The 18,363-nt window shown below is 58.9% G+C and overlaps 4 protein-coding genes across 4 annotated transcripts; all 4 read right to left on the bottom strand.

Moving 5' to 3' along the window:
• Positions 1-368: 368 nt before the first annotated feature.
• Positions 369-1,513, bottom strand: SPRG_00265 (glycerol-3-phosphate dehydrogenase). Its single transcript, XM_012338367.1, has one exon. The coding sequence runs from the start codon at positions 1,472-1,474 to the stop codon at positions 416-418; it is 1,059 nt and encodes a 352-aa protein (XP_012193757.1). The 5' UTR covers positions 1,475-1,513; the 3' UTR covers positions 369-415.
• A 1,877-nt stretch (positions 1,514-3,390) lies between these two features.
• Positions 3,391-6,889, bottom strand: SPRG_00264 (hypothetical protein; the record flags this gene model as incomplete). The annotated part of the gene is made up of 15 exons (XM_012338366.1): positions 3,391-3,498; positions 3,540-3,776; positions 3,821-3,908; positions 3,951-4,063; positions 4,111-4,363; positions 4,414-4,566; positions 4,616-4,749; positions 4,793-5,141; positions 5,194-5,425; positions 5,474-5,736; positions 5,791-5,823; positions 5,876-5,935; positions 5,993-6,094; positions 6,140-6,264; positions 6,310-6,889. The coding sequence occupies 15 exons, from the start codon at positions 6,887-6,889 to the stop codon at positions 3,479-3,481; spliced, it is 2,742 nt and encodes a 913-aa protein (XP_012193756.1). The 3' UTR covers positions 3,391-3,478.
• A 328-nt stretch (positions 6,890-7,217) lies between these two features.
• SPRG_00263 (hypothetical protein) lies at positions 7,218-8,576 on the bottom strand. The gene is made up of 3 exons (XM_012338365.1): positions 7,982-8,576; positions 7,434-7,932; positions 7,218-7,379 (listed from the first exon to the last, which is right to left on the bottom strand). Exons 1-2 carry the CDS (start codon positions 8,547-8,549, stop codon positions 7,499-7,501), a joined length of 1,002 nt encoding a protein of 333 aa, XP_012193755.1. The 5' UTR covers positions 8,550-8,576; the 3' UTR covers positions 7,218-7,379; positions 7,434-7,498.
• A 9,253-nt stretch (positions 8,577-17,829) lies between these two features.
• On the bottom strand, positions 17,830-18,234 carry SPRG_18785 (hypothetical protein; the record flags this gene model as incomplete). Its single annotated transcript, XM_012338622.1, has 1 exon — positions 17,830-18,234. One exon carries the CDS (start codon positions 18,232-18,234, stop codon positions 17,830-17,832), a length of 405 nt encoding a protein of 134 aa, XP_012194012.1.
• Between the last annotated feature and the right edge of the window lie 129 nt (positions 18,235-18,363).

Raw genomic sequence — 18,363 nt, 5'->3', positions numbered from 1 at the left:
GGGCACGTGCTGATTCAAGGACGAGCGGTGCATCCTTGGGTTAAAGGGTCCTCCTCAGAAAGCCCAGGCGCCTCTGGCGCAAAATTTGGTGTTGCTGGTCCTCTAACGCCTCTTGCCAAGGTTGCTGGCGCTTGTAAACCAACCACGCAACGTCGCCGATCGTACAAAGCACCTCGATGGATCCTTGCCAGCGACGACATGTCCATTCTAGTAGCGTGTACTACATCCAGCATGGGAATAATGAATGACCTCGGCAGTAATATCGTTTCTTCTGGAAGCAGTTCGTCGCCGCGCAGTCCGCGACCAGCAACGGGAGTCCCATGTCGTACATGGGACTCGCGAATGCCAACAAGAAACAGAATGCGATATGAGGGTGGATGCATGAATTGATTGATTGTGGGTGGTGGTGTTTAACTTAGAGAGTTGTGATCGTCTTGGGGTTGGCGCCTTCGAACGCAATGCGGTAGATGGCGACGAAGAGCGGAAAATCGTTGAGCGCGTTCGTCTTGTCGAGAATGTGGAACACTTCCTTCGCCGTCCACGTGCCCTGGAGCTTCTGGCCGTTGAGCACCGTGTTCTCGAGCGTCTCCCACGTCACGCCGTGGTCCTTGACAAAGAGCTCGGCGCACTTGCGGTTGCGGCCGCCAAAGCACGTCGTGATGAGATCCGCGACGCCGCAGCTCTCAAAGAACGTGTCTTCCTTGATGCCATCGAAGAAGCGGTAGCAAAACTTCTTCATCTCGATCAAGCCGAGACGAATGATGGCGGCCTTGGTGTTGCCGCCGTATCCGAGGCCGTCGCAAAAGCCAGCACCGAGCGCGACGACGTTCTTGAGCGCGCCGCAGAGCTCGACGCCGTTCGGGTCCATCGCAATGTTGACGTGGAACGTCGGCGCGTGGAAGAGGTGCTGCAAGAGCGCGCCTTCCTGGATGCCCGAGCAGCCGAGCGTCGACTCGCAAAAGTCGCCGGCCGCGACCTCGTTGGCGACGTTGGCACCCATGAGCACGGAGCAGTCAATGTTGAGCGCGTCGCGGATGATGTTGGAGACGAGGACGACGCCGTTGTCGTTGAAGTCGATGCCCTTGATGAGCGAGACAGCGCAGCAGTCGGATTCGAGGCCCTGCTCCTTGATCTGCGGCAGCATGCGGCCGAGGAACTGGTGCGGCACGCAAAAGATGAGAATATGCGCACCCTTGGTCGCCTCCTTGAGGTCCGGGACCGCGACCACGTTGGTCGGGAGCTTGTAGCCCGGGAGATACTTGACGTTCTCGTGCTCCGTGTTGATGATTTCCGTGAGCTTGCGCTCGTTGACCATCTCCTCAAAGACCCACATGTTGAGCGTGGGCTCAAAGAGCTGCGGGTTGGCCGTGATGTTGTCGCCGACGATGCGCGCGATGGCCGAGCCCCAGTTGCCCGAGCCGACGAGCACGACCTTCTTGCGGTGCGTGTCCAAGTGGTACGTGTGGTGCGTCATGCTGGAAGGAATTTGTTGATACGAGCGCCAAAGGGCAAATTCGAGACTGGGCCGAGCTCTATTTTTATTGAAGCCGTGCCGTCGGCCAATCACGGACGCATCTCTCGAAATCCACCACGGGCCATAATCGTATGGGAAACGTGGCCAAATGACTCGGCTGCGGCATGTCCCACCGCCCGCATCGGCCAATCAACGGCGTGGAGAATCCAGTGTCGCGCGACATGTAGGGGGGCCGCCGAAGGTTCTTGTGGCGTCAACGACCTTGATGACGAAGCACCCGACCGCCTTCAAAACGAAGTGGGCTGGGGAGTTGAGTGGCGCGCGCGGCTGACGTGGCTGCAGAGATGCACGCAGCGCCGTCCGCCTTTCCCTCATACCGCGTTTTGATTGGCCGAGAAAAATCAATTCCACCAATCACGAGGCGAACATCGAGTATCTTAGCGCACAAGACCATGATGCACAACACAAGGCCTTGAGGTAGTAAAAACGGTTGCCGTGTGTGCCAACGACGCCGTGTCGACACGACATGACCCCGCCGATCAAGGACGAACGACTCTGGGATGGTCCATGCTACCCTCAAGATCCGACCTGGTGCAGCTCCGTTGGTAGCATGCTTTTGCGTGTCTAGTCTTTAATGCAGGGCTAGAGAGCGTGCGCAGAGCAGGAGTAGGTTGAAAACTAGAGTCATAGGTAATAGCTTTGTCAACATGGACTCGCCTCATTCTCTGCTACGGTCTGTGTGTTGTCACGTTGTCTGGGTTTGCTTCCACAACGATACTCTCACAATGGCGTCTCGCCCTGTCAGAGGCGATGAGCCCAACCTAGCTGCCTGGCCTATACCATTAGGAAAAGCACATCATTGGAGATGTCATCACTTGCCGCGAGATTTTCAAAAGACAACATGTCCAAGAACCCGTCACATGCGCCCTTAAATGTCAACGTCGACATAACATACGAAGCCCACTCGACCCGTTCTTTGCAACACACAAACGACTGCGCTGCGAGCTGCTCAAGCTGCAGCTCGGAGAAGAGTGTACCAGCAGCAGTGCGATCCAGATTGGCGCTTGCAACCAGAGCCATGCGCACAACAAGAGAAAGCGGGCTATTTCCAAGGCCAAGGCAGTGCAGCGACGCCGCGAAGCGCCCGCACAAGGACAAGGGCGGCGACACCACCCCGGGAAACGGTGCTAATCATGGCGTGTTCAAAGAGCCGGACGTGGACACACGCACTCGACAAAGTCTTTCCATTTGTGTCAGCGCTCGCGCCCCAACGACAACCAGCCTGCGACGAAGTACCGGTAGGCGACCGCTCAACGACGCCAGCCAACATGTGGCCGCGATGATCTAGTTTTGCATGTTGCCCCTGATCCCGGTCGAGGCGGCAGCTACACCCCAGCGTGCGATGGCGCCAGGTACCCGACGGTGCCCACTCTCAGGATCATATCTAAGCACCAAGGATTATCATTCGTGGCGATTTCGTACCCATCGCGATCGACGACGTCTATGTGAAAAGGCCACATCGCAAGCCAACGATTGCCTCAAGTCTCGAGCGAAGAGCACTCGAGATCCGCGGCGACCCATGACGCGAAGTCATCATCAAGACCACCGGCTCGACACTTTGAAGTAAATGAGGCAGTTGGTGTGCGTGTTCTCAACGGCCAACGGCGTGTTGACAAGACATGACCCCAGTCACCCAAGAACAAACGAGCCTGTTGCGGATCCCGCTATCCTCAGGGTTCAAACTGGTGTAGCTCCGTTGGTAGCATACTTGGGCGTGTAGTCTTTTGTGCAAGGCTAGAGAGCCAGGAATTTGGGTGAGAGCAAGAGTCGTAGGTCATAGCTCTGCCACCAACAACTCACCCTGTACAAAAACTACAGTCCGTGTGCTGCTACGTTGTGTCGGTGCCCCGCTTTGCTTCCTCTACTACTAGTATATTGTAGCGGTGGCGTCTTGGTCTTGAAGAAACTCGACGTGTTTTTGAATCCGTAAGTTTACGCAGCAACTCAATGCAACATGAGCGACTCTATCAAGCCATGAGTGTCGCGAAAGAAGCAACCGACCTACCTTCTTTTACAAGTGCGACGATCTGTTCTTTGAACGGCTTGTGTCGACTGAGCTTTTCGAGCACGATCTTGGCCGCCTTCTTTTGAGGTACAGTGCCTTCGCAGTAGAGGTTGACAACAGGTCCGATCGCATCCTTCATCTTGACAAGCAGATCCGTCGCGGCGAGTGCCGCGAGAACGATGCACGCCGCGGTCTTTTGGCTGTCGTTGCCGACGCCGAGGATCGCTACGCAAGGACCTAAAAAGCAATGAACTTTCAGCGCCCAGATGGAGCGTGCGCACCGAGAAGCCCGGCCTTGGCCAACGGAATCTGGTACTCGGCGTGGGGTGCGAGTTTGCTGAGCGCGCTTAGGGTTTGCTGCCGTACAAACTAGTCGAATGTCAGACGGATAATGCGACGCAGTATGCGGACCTTGCGTCCGCGCACGACATAGTTGAGCAGCGTGGGGATCCCATTTTCCTTGACGAGCCGGCTGCGGTTCTCAGCACACTCCATAAGCCAGTTGAGCGCCGCGGCGCTGGTATCTACAACCATTATCAGCGATACGCGGCGCCACGACAAGCGTGCGCACCGCGCTGGGAGTGGGTGCCTGACTTTAAGAGATTGAGAAACGCGACAATGCCGCCCTCGGAACCGATCTCGCGCTGGTTGTCTTCGGTGCCCGAGAGATACCGGAGGACGAGCGCAGCCTTGTCACGCACGGTCTCGTGCGTCGCACTCGTTGTGAGCTTGCGCATGCATATCGGAATCGCGCTCTCCTCCACGAGCAGTGGTTGGTACTCGCGGTTGAGCGAAATGGCACAGAGCGCGGCGCCCGCTTCGTACTACATTATTGCGTGGTACATCACCAGCACGCATGGATGAGAGTATGTACTTGCTGCAGCATGGTGCCGGTGCCAAGGATCTTGAGGAGCGCGGCGATCGTTTGCTTGAAGCTGTCGCTTTTATCAAAGACTTTGATGCCGCCGACGACAAAGAGGTTCCGGATGAGCCCGGCCATGTGCTCCTTCGTGAAGCCTTCGCCAACCTACCGAAAGAGAAAGGATCATAGATCGAAAGGCAACCACGCGGTGTACGGTGAGGTAAGCTGTAAAGGACGTGAGGAGAGACATGTCTTGGATCGCGAGCAAGATCTTGCGGCGAAGCACGCCGCTGCTGCGGGCGAGGATCTTCAGCAGTAGAATCGCAAGCTCGGCTTCCCGCGGCACCTCTAATGCTAATGTGTCTACACATTATAGGACAATAGGTCGAACCTTCGTCGCTCTGGTCGAGCTTGACAAAGTGCACCATGACGGGTAAGATGCCTTTGGCCAGCATCTTGTCGGCGTAAACCGGTGACGCCATCGCGAGTCCAATGGGGCGCTTGAGAACGCGCTCGCTCACGTCCCACGGCTGCTGATCTTGCTTGAGCCGCGTCATGAGCGGGCTCACCGCCATGGTTTCTATTGACGTTGCGTCCACGACCGGCTTTTGGGGCAGTCGTTGGAGTTCGACGATCTTCTCTGTGAGCTCGTCGCACGCGTCGTCGTAGTACGCGTCGTTCGTAAAGTCCATGCACTCTTGGTCGCCAATAATGATGCGAAACTCGCCCGAGAGACAGTCCTACACGACATTTGGTGTCATTTTAAAGGCCTCTATCGCGTGCCGGTGGTACGTAGCGCTTCATTTCGTCTTCGAGCACAATGAAAATCATGCGCTCGACCGTCTTGGTATAGAGCGCGAGCGAGAACTCGTACTGACAGCTCTCGAGCTGGCCGTCGCTGTTGACGAGGTTCATGTAATGCCGAGTTACAAACACGACGACGACCGACGCGTGGCTGAGGCCTTGCTGAATGAGCGCATTGTCGGTCGCGCTCTTCTCGGCGTCGTACCACACGACAATACCGCTACATGCCATTTCGTTGGCATACAGCACAGAGTAGGTGAAGATGTACTTGTCCGTCAAGAGCTTGTGCGCGCGCGCGATGCGCTCGCGGACGCTGCGACTCGCGCTGTCTTTGCCAACCGCGTACGAAAAGTACGCGTCGTAGTGGTCGAGGTTCGGGTCGAACGCGACGCTCGGTACACTCACAATATCGTCAAAGTGGTCGCGCACCATGCTCTGGATCGACATGACGGGCCGAAGTCCGCGCGTGGCCGCCGTTGCCGCCAGCATGGTCGGGTGCACAATGTCGTCTTCGTCGCCGTCGTCGTTGTCCTGCGAACGCGTCGTAGTATATGTGTGATTAGGAAACGTGGATAATATCCCTACGGGCGGTTTTGCCGTCGGGTGACCGTCTTGCGCCTACATGCACCAGGTGTTACGATCATGCACTGCATAAGCGAGTCGTTGGCACCGCGACGGCACTGTGCGAAAGATCCAACGAGTGGCGCCGACTGGACGAGCTCCGACGGACCTACTGCAACGTTCAACCGACGCATCGCCGTTGATATTCGTCTCGGCGACGTCGCACCGTCGTGTCCAAGGCGGATGGGTGCGCGATGTCAAACTTGGTTGAGGCCATGGGCGACATGTCAGCCTCGCGCGACGTGGGGACGCTGCTTCGACTCGGCAGCTATGTACAAGCGGATTATGCAGCCTGCCACAAAGGCGCATGTACGGTCGGTGGCGGCGACGCAACATTGAGTGCCGTATTCGTCTCGGCTGTGCGTGGTAGCGACGATGCGGACCACGACGCCCTGGCGGCGTCAGTAGCCTCTTGAGTTGGCTCCGTGTGCGCCTGCGCTATCGACGGGGTCTCTCTGTCCAGAGGCGGCACCAGACACGCACGCTGCCCGCCCAAGCTGGATGATATCGTGTCAGCGATTACGTTTTCATCGGCTTTGGGCGGGAGCTCGGGCTTGTGCACCAACGGCGGCAGCGCCTTGGCGGGCGAGATCGGTGCGTTGTTCTCATGCGGCTCCATCGGCGTCACAAACGTCTCGCAGGATAGCTCGCGTTGCAGCGGTGCGCACTCGATGCTCGCAAGTACCATTTGCTGCACGGCGGCGCGGGCGTCCTCGGCGGCTTGCGTTGTCGCGTCGTCACGACCGACCGATCGTCGCTTGGGCTTGGCGAGCGTGCGGCTGGAGCTACTTCGTGTCAGCGCTGCGGGTGCCTTGAGCTGCTTGAGATGGTATAGCATCGTCGTGACGTGGCTCGGGTCCTTGACGTGGCAGGCCGCCATGAGGTCGGCTTCCGAGAGCGCCATGAGACGAGTGCTATCAATGTCCTGGGCGAGAAGCATGTCACTGTACGGCACAAACTCAGGCCCGAGATCCTTGACAAACGTCGCTAGTTCAGCACACGTGAGCTTCTGCACGGGCCCGTCCTGCGCCGAGAGCGCAGACCGCGAGCTCGCCGTGCCCATCGCAGATGGCTTGCACCGTTCGTGGGACCGAGAATAGCGATGATGATGATGGCATGGCGTATTTATAGGACGTCGAGATTGCTCTTCTTGCATCTCCGTCCATCACTCGAAACTACTGACTAGTTATGACGACGACCGAATTCAACAACAACAACGGCCGACGAAGCAGGGTCTTTGGTCGGTTTCCAAGGTACTCGATCCAGTAGTGATCCAGTCGTGCGTGCGAGTGCGATTGTCTGGACGTCGACGACGTATGATGCATGGAAAGAGCATGCACATCGGACAGGGTCTCATCTGCAGTTGGGCCGCAAAACACAACAATTGAAAAGGTATTTGCCAAGGGGATATGCTTCGCATACTGGTACGACGACGACGACGACGAATCGATCTCGATCTACGAGTGGACCGCCGTGACGTCGGCCATCGCTGCCGCAAACGCCGTCCAGCCCTTCACCCACGTCTCGACGGGGATCGAGAGGTTCCACACGCCCTACAGACGATCGTTCTTGTCAGCATCATCATGTTTCACGAATATGCCGCCAACCATGTTCATTTCAAAGTAGTAGCGGTTGGTGACGACGATGCCGGCGCCAGTGCGGAACGGGCGTGTCATGACAAAGCACCGGACGCCGCTCGCTGCCTCGGCCATCTCTTGCGCGCGCTTGATGTCGTCCAAGTGGCCAAACAAGTGCACGTGCACGAGCGGAACTTCTGGCACGGGCGGATCAAAGGAACAACGTGCGACGGGACGGCCGCCGAGACCGCGGCCACGACGGTTCGCAACTGCAGCCGACGCGCGGCAAACACGGACGCAGGGAACGCGCGGAACCCGGCCCACGACGACGCAGCGTACGGCAGCTGCGAGTAGAGGTTGCCGCCAAAGCGCCGGAGCCACACTTTCGACGCGTCGATGAAGTCATTCGAGCCGAGGAGCATGGCACCCGTGATGGCACCGAGACCCTTGTAGAACGAGACGTACACCGAGTCAAAGAGCGCCGTCACGTCGTGGAGCGAGTGGCCGTGGGCCGCGTAGTTGGCTTCCGCTACAGAGCACATAGCATCATGCCTATAAGATCGTCGTGGCGACCGCACCTTCCCATAGGCGCGCGCCATCCATGTGCAGAGCGATGCCCTTGGCGCGAACAGCCTCCGAGATGCGGACCAGGTCGTCAAAGGGAATGCATTTGCCGCCAATCTCGCGCTCGGGCAGCTCGAGGAAGAGCACGGCGGGTAGGTCGTCGCTCTCGAGAATGGCTTTGACGTCGTTGAACGTAGCGGCGGCTTGCACGTCGGCGGCGCTCGCGGGCAGCACGCGCGCGTCGAGGTGGAGCACATGCTTGTACGCGTCGTGCTCGTGCAAGAACAAGTGCGAGTTGTACCGAGCAGCGAACGAGTGACGACCGGACGTTTCCTCGTAGACCTTGAGCGCAATGTTCTGGGCCATGACGCCCGACGGTACAAAGAGGGCGCGGTTGAAGCCCAAACGCGCGGCCACTTCGGCCTGGAAGCGCTGCAGCCACGACGCATCGTTCGCATAATCGCCGTACATGTCGAACGCCTGGATGCCCAGCGCGGCGCAGTCGGCGCGGAGCTGGCTGAGAGCGGCGTCGGGCGTTCGCGGGTCGTGCGACCAGCGCAAGTCGATCAAGTTGGGCGCCATTGGAGGGCTCTTCGATTCCGAGTCAGTGGGGAAGATATGATGGACGCATGCCATGCATTCGAGAGCCTACACTCCTTCACGGTCTACAAAACCTACACCAAAACCTACATTCATCCATTGACTTCGAACTACGCTTTGTACATACATAAAGCGAGATATTCCAAGTACGTCAGCCCGTTTGGCCACCACCACAGTTCGTCAAGCTGTCTCTGTTGCGCTCCATCCTCTTCCTTGCGGCTTTCGCTTGGAATGAGCTTTTTGCCTTTACTGACAACTGAGGCTCCGCACGTTGGAACCAAGGGCAAAATATACCTTGATTGAAACCGTGCACTGGTCCAGACCTGTTTAAAACACTGCATTGTGTTTGAAACGATGGGCCAGACAGTGTGCCCATGGTCGCTCGTCTTCTCCTACTAGTACCTGTGATGCGCCATCAAGAATAGACGCTGCGGCTGCCCTACCGGTAGCTACAAGTGTTCAAGTAAGTACCCGTAGACAGCCAAACTAACAAACGATTCTCGCCGTCGTCGTGATGATGGAGCCGGACTACATGACGTGAGCGCGTCACACCAATCAAACGCGTGTAGACCACCGTATCGCGCATACGATTGGTGCGACGCGCTCATTGGCCCAAAGTCGATCCAAAGTGTCGCTTCGCCTCCGAGGGCTCGGGGTGGGCAAAGAAATCGAAGCTCTGTGTATACAAAGCACAAGGTAATACAATACGCGCGCCCGAAGGGTCGTCGACGCGGATTTTTTCCGCGGCCCATCCTGCGATTTGAAGGTCCCCGGAGCATGATGAAGAAGCACGCGACCAAGACATTGGGCCGCGCGACGCCGTCGACAGCCAAGGCGAAGGCCTGCGCCGCCTTCAGCGTCGGCCAGCTCGTCGACGTGGCACAAGAGACGGTCGGCAAGTGGAAGCGCGGCAAGGTCATGTCGCTGCGCCAAGCCGCGCCCGTGACGAGCACCCCGAGCAAGCGCCGCATCGAGAACGCGAGCTATCAGTACGACATTGCCTACGAGAACGGACAGATGGAGTGCGACGTTGACGCCGACCGCCTTCGACCGATGGCGAAAGAACCCACATCGTTGTACCAGGCGCCACCGATGACGTCGCCGACGTCGCGCCTCAAAGCCACGCCGTCCTCGTCGAATGCCACGAAGCGGACGTCGCTCGAAGGGTACGGCTCGCAAGACGAGACCGAGTCGGGGCCGCCGCCGATGGTGCTACGTACCGAGGAGCAGCTCCTGGGCCATCAGTCGCAGATCCAAGTCGTGCTCGACAACCTTTTTTCGATCCATGCCGACGTGCACTCTGTGGTACCCGCCGTCGACGGTTTATATACATACGATGAAAATGACGTGTAGAAGAAGGCACTCTCGACCTTGCTCAAGCTCCTGCGCACCGCGCCGCAAGTGACGGCCGACTACTTTCATTTCAAAGCCGGCGAGACGATTCTGTTGCATATCATTCGGTCCCATAGTCTCTACTCGGTGCTGCAGTGCTACGGCTTTGTGCTCTTGCGCAAAATGTGCCACCTCTCGTTCGAGAGCTGCCACGTCTTTGTCCAGAACGGTGCGATTGCCGCGATTGCCGGTGCCCTTACGTCCTTTCCCGACGACCCGATTGTTCAGGTAGAGTCTCTCTCGACAGAGAGCACGACTCGAATGTCTTTAATAGGCATCGGGTTGCGGGGCACTCGCAGCATTGGGCCAGCTCAATGTCAACTCGGTCGCGATCATGCTCGAACACAACATTGTCCCGATGGTCACCAAGGCGATTTTGAGCCACTTGGAGATCAACGCGAATACCCGCCAAGTGCAGTTTTACGCTTGCGAAGGTACGTGGCGCTGGCGTCTATCGCTAAAGACGGCGTAGTGCTCCTCGAGCTCTGCGACCGGGGTGGCGCACGGGCGGCGGCGGCCATCGTCGAGCTTCAGGGAGACGACGGCGGCCTGCTCCAGGCTCTTGTACAAGTGCTGCGCAAGAGCCTCAAGCTTGACGACAAGAAGGTGTCGTGCGCCATCTCCTCCCTCGTGCTCTGGTAGGATATCTCTGTTGGTGCTTATTAACATGGATTTGACTAGCCTTCTCTCGATGAACAAGGCGACGGCGCAGCTCTTGCGCCAATCGGATGCGATCTCAGACCTCTCGATTGTCATGGCCAAGTACCCGTCGCACGAAGGCATCCTCAAGTACTCGGTGCTCGCCACGCGAGAGCTCGCGATCGCGAGCATTCAGAGCCCGAGCAACCGTGTGCGACAGACCGCGCGCGTGATCCTCGACGATGACAAGAAAGCTGCGACAGCAACGCCAAAGTCGAGGAAGCCGATCAAGACACCAACACCGACAGCCAAGGGCCGAGCCACGGCGCGCAGCGTTCCAAAAAAGGACAAGAACGTCGTCACGCGCGAGAAGAAGCTACTCGAAACGTATGGCTTCGACCCGGCATCCACGCCACTGGGACGCAAGGTAAAGCCGTCGACGGCGGCCTCGACGTTAGCTCCACCACCTGCAAAACCAGCGTTCATGGCACCGACCGTGGTGACATCGACGCCGGTGCCGTCGGACCCTGACATACTACTGACACGGCCGCACTCGTCGTCCAAGCTCCAGCCTCTAGTGTTCGACACCTTGCCAACGGCGCGCCCGCAAACGACGACACCGACGAGCGGGGCCAAGTGGAGTGAAAAGTCGACACCACGCGTGCCCCCGGCGGAGTTGAAGACTCTTGCGTCCGAGCTCTTTCAGCCAAAAGAGGACGACGGACCTCGACCGTCGTCGTCGGATGCGTCGGCGCTCAACCGAATCAGTTTCGCAGACAAGTTGCACCGGATGATCGAGAAGGCCGAGACGTCCCTTGGAACGACCGCGCAAGCCTTGTCGTCAAGCACGACACCCCGACCCATCGAATCAAGCCGCTCGACAGAGTCGGTTCTGCCCCGGGCGACGACACCCCGGTCGATGCCCGTTTCCGAGGTACGGCCGGTCACACCGGCGTCCATCTTGCCCGAGATTGTCTTTGGCGAGCGCGGTATCTTTACACCAATTGCCAACAAGCAGCCCGTCATCGAGCTCTTTCCCGTTGGCACCAAGGTGCGCGTCCGCTTCAACGGCGGTGCACGCTACTATCCTGGCGTGATTGCCGCGACATACCCGGACCAACGCTGCTACGACATCGACTACAACGACGGCGAGCACGAGTCACGAGTTCCGATCGACTGGATACGCCTGCAGCCGACCGCCGGTCTGGTTGCCGCGCTCTCGCCGGTCAAGGTCCGTCGCATCTTTCACGAAGGTGACTGCGTCGAGGCACGACCACCAGGCAAAACTGCCTTTTACCCTGCACGCGTTGTCCACGCCACGTCCAAGTTTGGGGCTGCTGGGTACGTCTACGACGTCGCCTACGATAGCGGCGAGGTCGCAAGTGAGGTGCCTCAGGAATGCCTTCGCCCCATGGTTCTTCCCGAGTGGGTCTTTTCGCTTGGCCAAACGGTCGAAGCACGCTACAAAGGCCGATCCAAGTACTATCGTGGTACGGTCAATAAGCTGCGCCTTACGGGGCACTATGACATTCTGTACGACGATGGCGAGCAAGAAGTCAACATCCATCGCGACCACATCCGTGCTGTCGTTGTGCTCGAGCGTTTGACGACGGCGACGCTGTCGAGGCCCAGGCCGAAGGTATACAAGAGTACGCACCCGGTGTCGTCACTCGCTGCCGCCTTGATGGCTCCTACGACGTTCGTTTTGAGGCTGGCAACGAAGAGACCTTCATTGGGCCCGAGCGAATGCGCCGACGAAAAGGTCCGCCCGGGCCGCTCGTGCAAGACATTGGCGACGATCCCGGACCAGGGCCCATCGAGCTGGAGAGAACACCCCCCGAGGCTGCTGTTTCGCCACGAGCTCTTGAAGCTTTGACGGTCACCCCCTCGTACCGCTGCTGCGTCCACCAACGCCCCGCGTCGAGAAGACCACGAACGAAGACGCATTATTGCCGCCGACAACACACACGGCCAGCATTGAGCTAGCACCGCCACCGGAGCCGTCACACGCGTTCACGACGGCATCGCCGTCACCAGAGCCGTCGCCGACCAAGTGCGAAGATGTCCGCAGCGAATCCCCGAGAAAGGCCGTAGCGACCTTTGAGCGTCACCAACGCGTTCAAGTGCGCGTGAACGGGTCTCTGCAAGTCGAGACGGGCGTCGTCCTGCGCTGCCGCCTCAACGGCACGTACGATATTGAATTCGACACAGGGGAGAAGGAAGTTGGCGTATCCCCGGATCAGATCGAACAGATGACGTGGCCGCCCCACGAGTACATTCCGCTGTGGCATCTTGGTGACATCATCGAAGCGCGGTGTCGCGGGCGCACGCGGTACATTCCTGGTGTCATTGCGCAAGTGTACGTCGAGCCGACATCGGCACGCTACGATGTTCACTTCGAAAACGGCGTCGTCCAAGAACAGTTGGACGAAGACAGCATCCATCTCTTGCGGCGGTGTCCGGATGTCACTGCCGTCTTTGCAGCCAACGCTCGGGTCGCCATGGACGGCCAAGACGGTATCATTGCGCGCTGTTTGACCAACGGGTGCTACGACGTCTTGCTGGACACGGGCACGGAAGTCACGATGGTTCCGTTCCAGTACCTGACGGCATCAGCGGCGCCATTGCCAATGCCAAGTGTCGCCACAAAGCCCGCACCTGCGGCAGCGCAAGAAGCCCCCGCTGTATCACCATCCGACGCAGTGGCTTTCAATGCCGACGATGCACCGGCAGACGCGGTGCTCGACACCTCACCAGGTATCGCGGATGCGGCAGCGGATGGCGAGATTTCAGATGCGTCACGGATCGACGATCGCGAAGCCATCGAGACGGAATTTGCCGCCGCCGACGTTGTCACGCCCGAAGTAGCGCCAATCAAGAGTGACATGGTGGACTCGAGCCGTATGACCGCCAAAGAACCCAACCAGGAGGCTGCGGGTCTCGCTTTGACGACCGCCACTGGAGACGACGACGAAAAAATCTTGTTGCCAGTAAACGTGGCTGACATGCCCAAGACTGCCGTCCCCGACAACGTTGGAGCCGAGCCAAGCGATGATCCATGCACTCTCAATGTGGCGCACGAGCTCAGCACCTCTCTGACTGCGAGTATCTTGAGTGCTGGAGTGCACGCAGCGGTCAGCCCAATTGCTCACGCTGACGTGGCCGAAGTGGATTCTGAAACGGCTTGCGATGCTGACGGTGCAGCCGCCAGCACGGTGGTCTCATCGGCAACTGCAGTCGTCGCAAATGTAATCGACACGGCCATGAGCGACATTGCTGCAGGTGTGCTGCGCAGGAGCCATTTGGAGACAATGACAGCCCCGTGCGATGACACGGATGAACCGACCACCCACTCCGACGACGTTGACGCGGACACGAAAGAAGTGGCGCATCAGTACGACGATGCGACGTCCGTCACCAACGATTGCAGCGCGGACGAGAAGCCAGTCTCACTGGAGACCGACGCCAAAGACGAGGTCTCGACATCAAAGCAGACGGACGACGTTGACCAAGTTGTCCGTATCTCAGCAGCCGCCGTTGTCGTCGGCGCCATTGGAGCTGCTGTTGATGCGTGCGCCGCCGAAAAGCCACACGCCGCAGACGCCGACGCACCAAGCGAAGTCGAAGCTACTTTGGTGTTGCACACCGATGATGTGGCGTCCGATATCACAGAAGCCACATCGCCCTCGAAGAACATTGATGCACTTGAGACCAAGGATGCGGCCTTGGATCCAGCGCACGTGGATGCAGACGCCAAGGTGATCGAGGGTCGTTCCGACGCTTGCCCACTCTCAGATCTCAACACGGATGGCTCTTGCCCAAGTGTGATGGAAGATGCACAAGCGTCGGCACTCTGTGACGACCCGTTTGCTCTGGCGATGGCAATCAATACCGTCGCCGAAACGACGTACAACGACGTGGTGCAAATGGCCTCAAGACATGTGCTCGACTCGTTTACGCCGGCACAGCAAGAAACCGTTGCCGCCGACGCGACCACGGACGACGTTGACTTTTATGCCGCCGGCGACGAGTGCGCACCTCCCGAAACGGAGGACGACGCGCAGGCTTTTAAAGACGAGGCAGCGTTGACATCGGTCCAAGACGACGATGTAAACATGGCTCAAGAAGTCGCACCGGTGTCAGTGCAAGACGACGCCAGCGATCGCGTGGTACTTACTGATACCGATGCACATGAGGTCAACGCCACCGACGTTGCACTTGCATCTGAGGGAGCCGACCTTCGTGCGGTCGTCGTGCACGATTTGAGCATCACGGCGACGACCGGTATGGTCGCTTCAGCTGTCGCTGCGGCCATTTATGTATCGACTTCAGGCACGTCGGCAACGATATCATCGCCGCCTGTGACGACAGACGACCAGCCAAGTGCTGGCGAAACCTCGAGCGCGCTGGGCTCAGACAACATCCCAGACAAACCCGTCGCTTGCCAGCAGGAAGCGGTCGCCATCGTTACCCACGAGCTCTGTGTGGCAGTCGCGTCGGACGCTGTCTCCACTGCCATGCACACTGTGTCGTCGTCAACTCTGCTCGCCACAACCGAGTCTTGCTTCGTGGCCGAGTCGGAGCCGGCCGTCGCCATTGACCAGAGTGACGTGACGCCTGACCCGCCGCACACTACGGCGGCCACAACGGTGAACGACGCCATCCATGCTGCGGTGGATGTGCTCACATCCCAGAAGCACCTCAGTGATGACACGCGCATCGTCGCTAGCGAGGACAAGCCCGAATCGACGAATGGTGATGAACCAAAGTCGATGCCACCAGCCGACGACGACCCCAGCGCCGCGGAAATTCGGTCCCGAGAGACTTTAACTTTGATCGCCAGTATCGACTCTGCGCAAGTGCTGCAACGAGACGACGCCACGACGAGCATTTGCCAAAACGCGGTCGTTCTTGATTCCGATACGGTCGTTGATGTCCCCGACAACACACTGCGAACCCTGGCAACGGCGCTTGTCTCGGATGTGATTCAAGCGGCCTCCGAGTCGAACGACCACGACAACCATCTTGACGCAGCTAGTATCATCGAAGCCAAGACATTCGAAGACAGCGACGTATCGCGGCGTACGGACGCCGCAGCTTTTGAGGCAAAGTCCATTGCCAGGTCTCCGCGTGGCGACGACGTGGGCGACAAGGCGCTGCCTCAAGAAGCCGACGAGTCCAAGACGAGCTCGCCCGACGCTCTACACGCGTTGGCGGCTACAGTTACCGCCACGGCAATCCAAGCTGCTGCCAAAGCGACGATGTGGGAAGAAAAATCCGACGTTGAATCGCCGCCGGCCAAGCTCACTAGTGACCAAGGGATCGCGACCGGCGATGCGGCGTTGGTCGATGGTGCAGTGGGCGCGGCCGAGGTCGCTGATGCCAAGGACATCGACTTAAAAGACACGCCAGACGACGACAAGTCAACACGTGTTGCCGCCGGCACATCCCGTGAGATTTTACACCAATCGGCGACGGACATGGTGGCGGACGCGATCTCTGTCGCTAAGAACGGGCGTACGGACGAGCTTGAGCGGGCTGAGTTCAAAATGCAGTCGCACGACCAGCTGGAGCACGATGAAACGACCGCCGACGAAGCAAAGCCGCTGTGCGTCAACGACGAGGATAGTGCTGCCATGCTCACCGATACGAAGGAGGCGCAAACAACGCCCGTCGCGGTCGTGATGGCCAAGGGCGCCGATGGATCGAGCGACACAGCGCAAGAAGTCGTTCAAGGCGACGACTTGGTGGGCGAAAACGACTCGGTGCACGAGACGGATCCGTTTGCCATGGCTCTAGCAATCAACACGGTTGCCGAGGCGACGTGGAGTCATGTGCTGCAGTCAGCAACAGTGCGCGTTGCCGATAGCCAAATCAATACTGCTCAACAGGCGTCGGCTTATGAAGCAGCTTTCATTCCCAAGCTGCCGCTACAAGGCGTTGCGAGCTGCCAAGACGAGGCGCCTCAACCTACGGCGAGTGTTCTCGCAGTACAGCCAGCACCAGCTGTGACCGAGCCGGATGAGACCGCCCGCGACCTCAATACTGTGGTCTCGAGCACGGAGGTGTCGAATGCAATTGTCGAAGGGATCCAGCGGTCGCGACCAACCATAGTGGACACCTCGCATGAAGTGACACATGATCTCGACAACTCCACAGAGACACGAAGCCCCTTGGACTCTGCTGTCCCTGCAGCTGGTGTGCTCCCGGGTCTGAGCATTGCACCTCTTCCACTGCACCTGCTTCAGCGTGTGCGCAGTGCATCGACCATCACCGTCGACTCACTGCTCCAAGAAGGGATCGCTCGCGCCAGCGCCGTCTTTGCAGCAAACTCCGAGAAGCCTCCAAGAAACAGCGCTGCACCGATCGAGCCCGTGCGCATCGAGTCAAGTCCAATTCCGGCACCACAGTCCGACGAGACCAGCAGCGTGGCGAACGAAGCCACCAATGCCCCGAAAGAGTCAGCACGTGAAAAGGTCCTGGACGATATTGTGCTACTTTTGCCGGAGTCAGGCGAGAAAGCGACCAGCGACGGAAAGGATGAGTGCGCGAACGGCCTGGGCCAAGAACGTTTCGACAACCAGTCAGAGAGCGGGCAGCGCGAGGTCCCACACGTGCAGGTCATGCTCAGCCACACTGTGGACGGCTTTGTACACGATGGCGTTGAACTCGCGATGCAGACTTCGGTCAAGTCGAGCGATGAGAGTCCAGCAAAGAACGATCTCGCGAACGACGCAGTGCCACGGCGGGCCACGGAGCCCGAGGATCGCGCCTCGATGAGCGACGATTCGCTGGGCATGAACCCTGCATCCGAGTCGCCAAGGGAAAACCAAGACGAAAGCAGTGGGTCTCCAGAGCCACCAAGCTCTTTTTACACCACAGCGCCCACCGTCACTGACTTCGCCAACCTCGTCAGGTCGACGGTAGACTCGATTCTTGACGAAGCTGTGACACGTCACACGTCTTCAAGCTACATACCGCTTCTGGCACTACCACTACCCACGCAAGTCGTCACATCACCCCCATACCATCCCTCCAGCAGTTTTATCGAAACCATTGGTGCAATCGGTAACCCCGATTTCAACTCTTCCGCGTTAGACATCCAATCCACATGCGCGACCGACTCGGAAACAACTCGCTTTGAGAACGACGCGCCCGATTTTGACACTTTCGCGGCCAGCTTGGAGTCGGAAGAGCCCATCCCGGTGGTCGAGCAAGTCGAAGACAACGACTATGCGTTCGCCGACTTTGATGCGGCGGCCGAGGCGTCTGCACCTGCCACGGAAGAGCCGGTGTTGAGCGTCGAAGAGCCCAAGGCCGACGCAGAGGTCGATGAGGCTGTTGTCGCTGCGGAAGCCACACCTCGTGCTCCAGAGGACGTTGTTGTCGAGACCGAAGAACCGGCTGGCGATGCGGCGAGTCCCGTGTCGCCATCGGAAGCCGAGTACGAAGCCGAGTTTGACACGGTTGACGAGTCGCACGCTGTCGCCGAGGTCGCCGACATTGCTCCGGAAGCTGAAGCGTCGGTTGTCGCGACGGAGCCCGAGATCGTCGAGGCGGTGGAAGCGACGCCGATCACCGAAGAACCGAGTGTTGTGGAGACTCCCGCGGCCAGCTTGGAGTCGGAAGAGCCCATCCCGGTGGTCGAGCAAGTCGAAGACAACGACTATGCGTTCGCCGACTTTGATGCGGCGGCCGAGGCGTCTGCACCTGCCACGGAAGAGCCGGTGTTGAGCGTCGAAGAGCCCAAGGCCGACGCAGAGGT

Source organism: Saprolegnia parasitica (genome assembly GCF_000151545.1).
Source record: "Saprolegnia parasitica CBS 223.65 unplaced genomic scaffold supercont2.1, whole genome shotgun sequence".
Taxonomy (NCBI): Eukaryota; Oomycota; class Saprolegniomycetes; order Saprolegniales; family Saprolegniaceae; genus Saprolegnia; species Saprolegnia parasitica.
Note: the sequence above shows the minus strand (reverse complement) of the source record. Positions and strands in the feature narration are given on the sequence as shown.

Excerpts from the sequence above, each read along its gene's own strand:
- SPRG_00265 (XM_012338367.1), bottom strand. The coding sequence starts at position 1,474 with ATGACGCACCACACGTACCACTTGGACACGCACCGCAAGAAGGTCGTG.
- SPRG_00263 (XM_012338365.1), bottom strand. The coding sequence starts at position 8,549 with ATGGCGCCCAACTTGATCGACTTGCGCTGGTCGCACGACCCGCGAACG. Across the intron at positions 7,933-7,981 it reads TGGCGCGCGCCTATGGGAAG|CGGAAGCCAACTACGCGGCC; the intron begins GTGCGGTCGCCA and ends TGTGCTCTGTAG.